General features: G+C 43.9%; 1 protein-coding gene across 1 annotated transcript; it reads right to left on the bottom strand.

The window, feature by feature from the left end:
* Nucleotides 1-4,052: 4,052 nt before the first annotated feature.
* Nucleotides 4,053-6,045, bottom strand: LOC117136077 (actin-57B). The gene is made up of 2 exons (XM_033296731.1): nucleotides 5,913-6,045; nucleotides 4,053-5,243 (listed from the first exon to the last, which is right to left on the bottom strand). The coding sequence occupies exons 1-2, from the start codon at nucleotides 5,950-5,952 to the stop codon at nucleotides 4,153-4,155; spliced, it is 1,131 nt and encodes a 376-aa protein (XP_033152622.1). The 5' UTR covers nucleotides 5,953-6,045; the 3' UTR covers nucleotides 4,053-4,152.
* Nucleotides 6,046-11,106: the final 5,061 nt, after the last annotated feature.

Below are 11,106 nucleotides of genomic sequence, written 5' to 3'. Positions count from 1 at the left end.
GGCAGTGCCTGCCTGGGAATCGATATAGATGTTCGTTCGATATTTTGATTCCGCCATTCGACTGTCTATTCAACTCGATGTCCCTTTTCGCCTGGTAGTTCATTGTGTGTGTGCCAATTATTACGCCTGATTTAATAAACTCAATTGGGCTCTTAACTGCTCTAAGTGGCTGCTAATCGTTTCGGGCAACGAAAAAAAGGCGAGTGGATGGCAAAATGGAAATAAAATTGTGCGACACATCAAACGGAATGGATGACAATTGGAGCTAAAGCTCCAGCTCCACCACCAGCACCAGCTCACCAGTCATTCAGTCTTCACTGTATTCCATCCGGCATCTTCTGTCTCGTCTCGTCTGCCGAAGGAGCCTCTTTCACGCTAAACCCACCGGAAACGGAAACGCGCCGCAAATTGCAAAGTTTGAGCAGCAGCACTCGGCTCTCCTTGCGCGCTCGGGAAAATTAATTTCATCTTCGATTCTAGCATTCTGCGGCGGGAAATTGGCAGCAATTTTCTTTGCACTCTTCGCATTTCCTTGCGATTATAATAAATGCGAATTTCCTCGGCCATTTCCTCAGGAGTTGGCACGAAAATAAATATATAAAAAAATGAGGCGTGGCTTGGAGGTCCTTTGTTTGAATCGCCGTCCACATTCATGAACTCATATTTCGATGAGCGGAGCCATTTTTTTTCAGCTTCGTCCTGCCGAGGATTTTGGTTTTATTTTTTTGCCGCTTTCTGCATGAGCAGTTCCAAGGACATGACCGAGAATTCAAGTGCGCGGCACTTGAAATAACAGAGAAATATCTAGGAGAGAAAGGCCCCGTCGAACAATAAGGCAGTATGAAACTGTCATTTGTGCAGTGGAAAGTAGAGTTAAATCAGGCGCATAATTACCAGGACTCACGTGTGAGCATGTGTGTGTGAGCGGGCTTAGCACATGTGAAAAGGTGAAAGGTCGAGAGGATAAGCAGCGTGAATACGTGTGTGCGATTCGAGGGGTTTTCGAATGCGGCAGCTTATTCAAATTGCTAAATGCTCGCCTTATTTGTACTAATTTGTGGGCAATTTTCTAATGGCTACTTTTCACACATAATACGCGCTGCGTGCTAAAGTGTTTCTTAAGCCAAAGATCTCGCTGAGCCAACGCTTCAGAAACTGGCAAAGTACTTGAGATAATACTACTTCGTTTCGTTGCCATTCATTTCGAAAAGGTAATCCTCCTGCAGGCCGGTCGTGTGCACTTGGGTTTGGGGGAGGTCAGCAGGATAACCAGCATACCCCAGATGGAACCAGGTCTATTAGAGTCAATTAGCGAGCGATTATATTCACTGGCCGGTCGGTCCATCCCCCATTTCAATCATCCCTCCTGCATCGCTTTAAAGTCATTGAAAAATTTGCACATAAATTGCGTAAAGTGCACATTTTTGTTTTGCGTTTTTTGTTCTGCCCTAACACGTTTACACGGCCTCGTCGAGGTCCTGGCTTCCTCAGCCAAAGGTCCTGTTTCTGTTGCTCTTGCTCTTGCTCTTGGTGTTCCCGTGTTCCCGAGTTCCAATGGGCTGCACCCTTTTGCCTGTTCGTAAACGGCAATCACCCCCCAATAAATGTCCTTGCCCATGTGTGTGTGTGTGTGTGCGAGCGTGTATGTGTGAGTGCATCACCATCACCCCTTTGTGTCTGTGTGAGTGGGCTGTGAGCCGGCTTTGCTCTGCGCCTTTATCGTTTATTTTTATTTGGTCAGCAAAAGCGAACATTGTCAGCCCAATTTCACACAAAAAATGCAATCAAATGTGAGGCTTTTCATTATCCTCGCGATTTATATATTTTTACAGCCAGTCAAGCGGGGAAAAGGGGGTTTTGCAAATGGCAGAGGGATTGGCCAAAATTTAAATCAATCAAATAAAATTGACTTGCTTGATTTTAAATCATTTCCGTTGGCCTTTGAGGGCTACATTAATTGGAATAAAACTAAGAATTGTGCCCCGTTCACAATTCTATTTTTAATGTGGGGAGAGATGCTTGTTGATAGTCTCTCAAACAACTGTGATAAAATGTTGCATACTTTTAGGTAAGCAGAATGTCATTCAAATTGTTAAAAAATGTTTAAATGTCAATTGTTTTACGTTTATTTTAAGTACAGTTACAAAGTTGTAAATAATATAAATTATTAATTATTAATTATATTAATTATCTATAACTTACTATATTTTAATATTTATTTTCTTACCGTGCACATAGCGAATCAGGACTCGCTTTTCAAGAAACGCTCTTCGAGTCTCAGAGCTTTCAACACTTTCCGCTTCGCTGAGCACAAGTTTTGATTGCATTATACGAGTATATGGATTTTTGGTCGCTTTGCAGCTTCATCGATAGTAATTGAAGTGAAAACAATGTGTGTGCTCTGGGGTGTGTGCGATGTCTCCATATATGGTACTCGTAGCATGGATAAGGATTCGAGTGCGATGCCGAGCTGGGGTACATGGAAGCGCCTTGAAGAACTGGATGCCCTCATTGTTGTTGGTTGGCAATCGGAGCAGCTATACTAATTGACCATATGGGTCGTTTTGTGCGGCATACTTCAAGTCGCAATCGTACATGGGCGGAGGTACTTACTTATGTATGTGCCTCAGTCGATTCGAAATATTTGCGCTCTTTATTATGAATTTTAAATCGAATTTGTATGGAAATTAAGAACTGAATATTGCATTATGACGACTACGTCGACGATATTGTGTACGTGTTTATTTTTGTTTTTGTGCAAATTGATTAGTGGGTTAAGCCCGGTTAAGTCGGGGGTTGGTAACTTCTCATTCCGGCATTTGTTTCCTGATTTCGGATTTCTGTTTTCTGATTCCCAATCCTGTTTGTTGTTGTGCAGCGCGCCGTAAATTGATTCGCTTGAGAAAGTGAATTCCGGACGGGCAAGTTGCGCCCATTTTTGCCCATCTCGTCGTGCAACTCATTAGCGGCATCTGTCGCCCCTTTTTGGCCAAGTGCCAGCGATTTGGGCCCATTAATTACCCATTTGTATGTGGCTGCAACTGAAATTGCAACAGGCGACACGACCGCGAATACAAATTTCATTCATATTGCACATCGAGTTCTAATTAAACGGCCCAACGCCATCTTGACTAATTGTCTTGGCAATCTCGGCAAGAACATTTGTCTCTGGCATGGCCAGCATACTATACTCGTATATATATATTCCATCCATTATTCCTCGAAGTGAAATGCATTTCTGGTAATCAGTTAGCCGAGAGCGGCAACAAATTGACATTGGCAATTTGTTTTGGCCGCCGCCTTTGATCATCCGACTTGCGTCATCTCCTATCGTATTTCCCCATGGCATAAACAAACAAAAAATCGCTCGCCTATCCGCCGCCTCACCCATTTTGGAATGCGTCTAAAAATATTCGAAAATCGTTTCGAAACCAGAAATATTTTGGGAATAGAAAGCTTTTCGGTTTGGTATTCGGGAAATTTGAAACGGCCAGTCGCGTCTGGAGGTGAAAAAAGCTCACACATCGCATAGATCCATAAATGTATATATGTATCTTGAACTACTGATCGATGGAAAGCTTCTGAGAGGATTGGCTTTTCCGTCTAGATGCCCCCCCAATTTTTTCCAAAATCTCTATGTTTTTAGAAAAAATTAAATCTAAAAAATCGTTTTTATTTATAAATAATTATAAATTGTTTTAATTAATATTACAATCATGAGATTATTTTACATTTCGTAGTCAATAGACCCCATCCGCTCCATTGGGGGAAGTTGTTAGGTTCTGTACAAAATACATGAGGGTGTCGGTTCATTCGTAAAACAATCAAATGGCGATCAACATTTAAGGGAGCCGCGAGAGATTAACAAGTGGATGGGGATCGCGGTCCGTGGCATTAGATTGACAATTCATTTTGATTGATGGTGTTGTGTTCAGTCAGTACAAAAGAGTATTCTCGAACCAAGGATGACACGTTGGTAAATAATGACATTCAAAAACAAATGGTTGGATGGTGGTGGTGTTTGTTGTTTTTGCCGGTGGAGCACCCGCCGCCCACAAACCCAGAACCACCACGAATAGTAGGACCAGATGAGCAGGAGACAGGTGACTAGACCGGGTGGTGCTAGTGTTGGTGCTAGGCAACTGCAACTGCTTAGAAGCACTTGCGGTGGACGATGCCAGGGCCGGACTCGTCGTACTCCTCCTTGGAGATCCACATCTGCTGGAAGGTGGACAGAGAGGCCAGGATGGAGCCACCGATCCAGACGGAGTATTTGCGCTCTGGGGGAGCAATGATCTTGATCTTGATGGTGGATGGGGCCAGGGAGGTGATCTCCTTCTGCATGCGATCGGCAATACCGGGGTACATGGTGGTGCCACCGGACATGACGATGTTGGCGTACAGGTCCTTACGGATATCCACATCGCACTTCATGATGGAGTTGTAGACGGTCTCGTGGATGCCGCAGGATTCCATTCCCAGGAAGGAAGGCTGGAACAGGGACTCGGGACAACGGAAACGCTCGTTGCCGATGGTGATCACCTGTCCGTCGGGAAGCTCGTACGACTTCTCCAGGGAGGTGGAGGCGGCGGCGGTGGCCATCTCCTGCTCGAAGTCCAGGGCAACATAGCACAACTTCTCCTTGATGTCACGGACAATTTCACGCTCAGCGGTGGTGGTGAAAGAGTAGCCGCGCTCGGTCAGGATCTTCATCAGGTAGTCGGTCAAATCGCGACCAGCCAGATCCAGACGGAGGATGGCATGGGGCAGAGCATAACCCTCATAGATGGGCACGGTGTGGGAGACACCATCACCAGAGTCCAGAACGATACCGGTGGTACGACCGGAAGCGTACAGGGAGAGCACGGCCTGGATGGCGACGTACATGGCAGGAGAGTTGAAGGTCTCAAACATGATCTGGGTCATCTTCTCGCGGTTAGCCTTGGGGTTCAGGGGGGCCTCAGTCAGCAGGACGGGGTGCTCCTCGGGGGCAACGCGCAGCTCGTTGTAGAAGGTGTGGTGCCAGATCTTCTCCATATCATCCCAGTTGGTGATGATACCGTGCTCGATGGGGTACTTCAGGGTGAGGATACCACGCTTGGACTGGGCCTCATCACCGACGTACGAGTCCTTCTGGCCCATACCGACCATCACACCCTGGTGGCGTGGACGACCGACGATGGAGGGGAAGACGGCACGGGGTGCGTCATCACCGGCGAAACCGGCCTTGCACATGCCGGAGCCTGCAGGATAACACAATCGAACAGAGGTCCATTAGTGGGCGCTCGAGTGCTTCATGTGGGGTTTCCCACACTGGGTGTCTGACATTTGCTCTAACGGACAGCGTGAAAAAGTCTGCCGACTAAGTCGGAAAAACTGGAAAAGTCTGGGGCGGAGAGAAAAATTCTCTCAAGAAAAGTGTGATCTGTTTTCTTCTCTCGTATAGAGAAATATCAGTAGAAATAATATTTCTGAAATGTTCTTCTTCTCTAATATCTCTTGAAAAGCTTTCAAGCATCAAATCTTATGGAAATGATTCTGGCACAAATTTCTTTATAAAACTTATGCAAATTGGTTTTGATTCTGTGCAAATATAATATTTTAGCTTTTCGTTATCTGAATGTTAAAGATTCTTTGATTTAAATTGAAAATATTGCTCAATAACTAATATTTTAAATATTTTCTTGAAATCATTCAAGGTATTGGAATATTTTTTTTAATATTCAAATTTCTAATTGCTTGAGTCCCGAAGGATGCGTGAGTTTATCACAACTCGAAAATCGTTCACTTTGCGATCACTTTAGCACTAGATGCGGGAATATCCTTTCGCTGTTGGGTCCTTTGTCTAGTTCTTTCTCTTTTTTCTTTTAGCAAAAGCCAAGACGATAATCCGTTCGATGGGGAATACGCACCATTGTCAACGACCAGAGCAGCAACTTCATCGTCACACATTTTGTTTTAGTTTGTTTTTTTTTACGGCACCACGGGTGAATTAAATCAAGAGTTACGGTGTGTACGGCTTGGAACACAACTGACTGACTAAAGTATCGCCGCGTTGGTACTCGGATTTTATACCGCCGCCGAAATGCCATCTCGTCCAAGAAGCGCCGTCGCCATGCCCCCCGCCGCCACCGCCCCCGCCACGCCCCCATCCCAATGGCAAAAGAAATACTCAAACGAATATACACAGCGAGGAAATATGCTCATGGATGCGATAATGCTGCCCACCGGCCGATCCGCCTAAAAATAGATCCTTCAGCATAGGGGGCTCTTTGGAAAACATAAGGCGCGCGAGCGAGAGGCACAATATGGATACGAATACGAATAGGAATACCATATAGCATATAGCGCGGTATAGTTCGGCGTGATCGAGCGTGGAGATCGTATCGGTTGGGATCGGGCACGATCGGCTGCCTGCTCACGATCGTTCGCAGTCAAAAAGTGCCGTATAAGGCAAGGAGGCGCCTCCAGCACACTCACACTCATACTCGCTCGCTCTCAGCGACTCGCTCTCTCTCTCCTGTGCTCCCACTATATCGGCCATATCTGCTATATCTGCTATATTTGCTATATGGTTCGGTTCGGTTTGGATACTTTTTGGGTCGGTTCGGTTCGGTGGGGGATGGGTGGTGGGTGGATATATTCGCTTTGTTGCTGGCTTCTATTTTCTCGTGCGGCTCGTTGTTTTCATAACTTTCGTGTTTTTCTCATGTCGTAATAAATTCATTTTCTATTTTCGAAACACACAACTGTAGTCAAATCGCATCTCTATCATTTCCCAGCCTTTGCACCTTCATGCCTTTCGTTTCTAATTTTGGTCATATTTCTCATTGCGCTCTCGTCCAAGATCCACGCCCACGCCCATGTCTACGCCCCTCGTGCAATGAGCATTATTCAACTAATTGTTTATTTACAAATTGGGCTGTAAGATGCGGGTATAAGGGAGGGGCGGGGGTGCATGGCTAAGAAGATATAGCTTAACCGTTACATGCCGGCTTTGCAGGGTACCCATTTAAATTGGGTTCGGTGCAGTCTATTTTTGGGCTGCAACTAAGTGGGGCATGTTTACGTTTTATGGCACAATCCGGTGAGGCCAATCGTTGCTGTGGATCCTCCTCACTCTCCTCCGCACCCAATTCTCGCTGTATTCAAATACTTGGATACAGAGGTATATGTGGCGCGGTTCGGTTGCTATACTACATGGAAAAACAAATGGATGTCGCTAAATTAGATTTGGGGGGCCCCATGCATATTCATTCCCATGCTTTTCAATATGAAACGTGTATTTTCGCACGTACATATATGTATCTTTGGATACATAACACCAATAAGGTTGAGTTCCAGCTTCCCGAAAAGAATGACTAATCCCTTAACCTAAATTGCCAAAATTAATCTATCAAAAGAATCGGTCTAGTTCGAATAGGATTATTTTCGAACTAATTTTAGACGGTTCTAAATATAGACCAAATGACAACAAGCACGGTATTCCTCCAGAGTTGCCAGAGAGACAAGTAGGGCATGTTAACATTTTATGATTGCCGCTTTATTGATTACTATAATACTTATTACGAATTTATAAAAATTGCTTCTTAACAGGTATTGTACATTATAGGTATAAAAATAATCATTTTTAGTGATATGCCTACAACAAAGGTGTATTTTTTATACTTTTCAATTTTGTAAAAACTTTATCACTAGTAACTTTTTATATAAAGTTTCATTTTTAATTTTATAATTACTTTTAGAAAATTTTTTCTTATTCCGGAAAATATATTTAAGTCCTAAATATTTCTTAGGCTTGAATAAGATCAGCTTAAATTATAATTGGTTTGAATTCTACTTAGCATGTTTTAATTTTTAATCTTAAAAATTTTAAGTCCCACGTTTTGTAAAAAAATTTCTTTAATCAAAATGTAAATGACACCAGAGGGCTTATCACTTAAAATTTTTCTTTTTAGTAAAAATCAGCAATCCACTTAATTTATTTATTTTTTTTTTATACACAATTTCCGCAGCGGCTGTAAAATAAATCCATGTTTAGGTTTTCGACTGACTTAAAAAATGAGGGTAAACACGAAAAGTATCTCATCAAAAGAGTCTCGTATCAGAAGTTAAAGAAAGAAATTTAATCGCCATCAGCGACGACCTTTTTTATTTTAATCGCGTGAAACAGCTCGACTGTTAATGCAGAGTTAATTAAAAGTATGTGAAAAGTAAATCACTATGTGGCAATTTAACCCAGCAACCACCGCACCAACCCACCAAAGGACCCTCAAGGCATCGGCAGTCAAATGGCAAAGCCAAAGTTGGTCGTTGGTCGTTGGAGTAACGAAAATAAAGCCAATTGCAAATAGATTATATAAATGGCTAAATCAAAATTTAATAAAGCCAAGCGAGATGTGCAGTCGCTGGAGCGATGGATAAATAGGAGGGCCGGATGTCACCAGTAGTGGCTGGTCCAAGGAATTTTAATAATGATCATGTATCCTGGCAGCGATTTCACCTTGTTGTTTTAGCGCACGTGCGCCAATTGCCGACACTAAAGGGATTCATTTGTGAATTATCCAATGCCGAAAATGTAGCACCCCCACCAGGACATCCATAGCCACAGCCACATCCACAAACCCCACACCCATCCTAAACAAACAGCGGGCTGAGGTCGAAGGCTGGGAATCAACGAAAACAAATTGCAATTGAGCCGGCAAAGGATGGGTGACAAAAAGTGGCCACCACGACGCAGAATGAGGATTGGGAACTCGGCCTGGGATTGGGATTCCGATTCGGATTCGGGAGGGATACAGTCGCGATGCGCATTTGACAGCTCAAGCGGAATGCACACAGACGACGACGACGAGGATGAAAGGGGGTTTCGCCCAAAGCCAAGGTAACAAGGGGCCACATGGCTACGGAGCTGCGGAGGATAAAGGATATACTGCTGGTTGACTGTGCGGCTGGGAAAAGTCGCCCGAGGACCAGGGACCACCACCCTCATTTTGGCTGGCTGGCTAAAAATGCTTGGGATTCTCATGAATTTCGATGGAATTTTTATTAAGTTGCCAATTTGGCAATTGACAGAGTTGATCAAAGTGGCTGGGCAATTGCGGGAGTGGCTGAATATTTCCCTTGATTTCTGTGTGAATTAATTTCAAATTAGTTTGCCACATGCATTTCGGCATTTATTGGATTTTCGCAGGCGCACACAAAAACACACACACAAGGAGAGGGGAGGGCGAAAGGGGTTCGTATCATGAATGGGAAAGGGTTAGCCACAATCCCTTAATAGGCCTAATCAACACAATCGATGATGGCCGGTGATTTGTTTAGCGCATTAGCAGCTCCAGTATTGACCACTGTCCAGCTGCCACAAACTCATCTGCCACTTGGCTGTTCCTCCAGCCCCGGGCTCATTTCAATGGTTTGAAATCGGGTCAGGCGAACGCATATAAACACACCATTTCGATTTAGATTGTGATTTCTGGAATGCATTAATTTGTGTTAATGGGGAAAAGCAAAGATTTCCCATTTGTTAGGGTTCGGGGAGTGCAGGCGAGGTTTATTTTTAGGTGCCCACAATGGATACACACATGGGGAGCTGGAGATCGCCTGGAGATGGAATTTTCCATGGGCAACATATATCGGGCAAATCCTATCGTATTTCAGCCCAAACATTTTCCCCATACCGACCCAGCCCATAACTTAATATTTAGTCATTCACGTGCTGCCTGCTGCAATCATCATCGGCGGTCAGACAAGTGGCAATTCGTATATGGCAGACCCAAATATTCTGTGCGAAATCCGCGTATATATCTCTGTCCACTGGCCAGACCGAAATACTTTCGGATATGCGCTCCATCGAGTATTGTTTCTCGATTCTATAGGTCGGTTGTTATATATCTGCCTAGTCTCTGTCTGCCGCACTGTACGCCTCCAGGGCGAACAGAAATATTCAAGAACGGAGCGTGGTGGCCAAGATAAGGCGGATTCGACGGCAATCCGCATATATGTTCGCCATTCGAAAGTCTCAAGTAGATTGGGGTGGACCAAAACAAGCTGTATACCAAAAGTTCTGATAATAGGACGATTATCTATGGATAATCGGTCTATAAAGCGTAGCTCATATATCTTTATGATATTATGTTATAAGGAATACACTCATGAAACTGAAGTATGAAACTTAGTTGTAAGGATAGCTTAAGGATATATCCCTCTTGACCTTAGGATGTTTCTGTTGCCTTGGGTTCACCCAAATAGACTGGCTATGTGAGCGAGGAGAGCAACAACAACCAAAAGTGACGCGGACATTTATGGTGTGCTCTAGAAGTGAGAAACTGATTTCTGTTCGGTTTGCAGCACACCAACACAGTGAAATCGGCACACCCGCACACACACACACTGGCACACACTCCGTGCAACAACAACAATCATAATCGGGGGAAAATGTTGTTCAATAATTTCGGTTCTGGCCACTGGTTTCATTTCGTTTGGACGGACTTATTTTTAACGTTGTTATTTTATATATACACGAAATAGAAGCAGCAAGCGCATAGGAAAAACAAAAATATACGTATATATCGAACAAAAAAAAAAAAGATGTACAAAACTAGAGGATGGAAAAGAGGAACAAGCAAAATAGCGCCAACGCTTTCATCATCGACCAAACGGGCGCGATCAGCTGTATGTCGTCAATATGCGATATATCTCAAGGCGGATCGAACATATATTTGTGTGAGATGTGTTCTTTTAATTAAAGTACAATAGAGATACAGAGAAATTGGAAGACGGATCTATGTGCTGCCCCATGGCCATTTAGCTTCCGCTCGGACCACTCATGGCCATGGGGAAAGCATCTTCATTAGCAGCCCCATCATGATGATCATCTAGCTATGTACATATGTATGTGGTATCCACTCGGACTTGGACTCGGTGGTTTTTGACAAATTCTATTTATAGGATGGAACACTTGTCGCTGGTCTGCTCCAAAAACAGCAGCGAACCCTTGGGCAAATCATGTTGGAATTTTAATTCGACTTCTTCAGTCGTCACGAGCAGAGTGCCAGTTTGTACATGCACCCTGCGAGTATATTCAAGTTTAATTCGATTGGACTT

Source organism: Drosophila mauritiana, chromosome 2R, assembly GCF_004382145.1.
Source record: "Drosophila mauritiana strain mau12 chromosome 2R, ASM438214v1, whole genome shotgun sequence".
NCBI lineage: Eukaryota > Metazoa > Arthropoda > Insecta > Diptera > Drosophilidae > Drosophila > Drosophila mauritiana.
The sequence above is the reverse complement of the archived record's forward strand: the minus strand, read 5'-3'. Positions and strand labels throughout refer to the sequence as shown.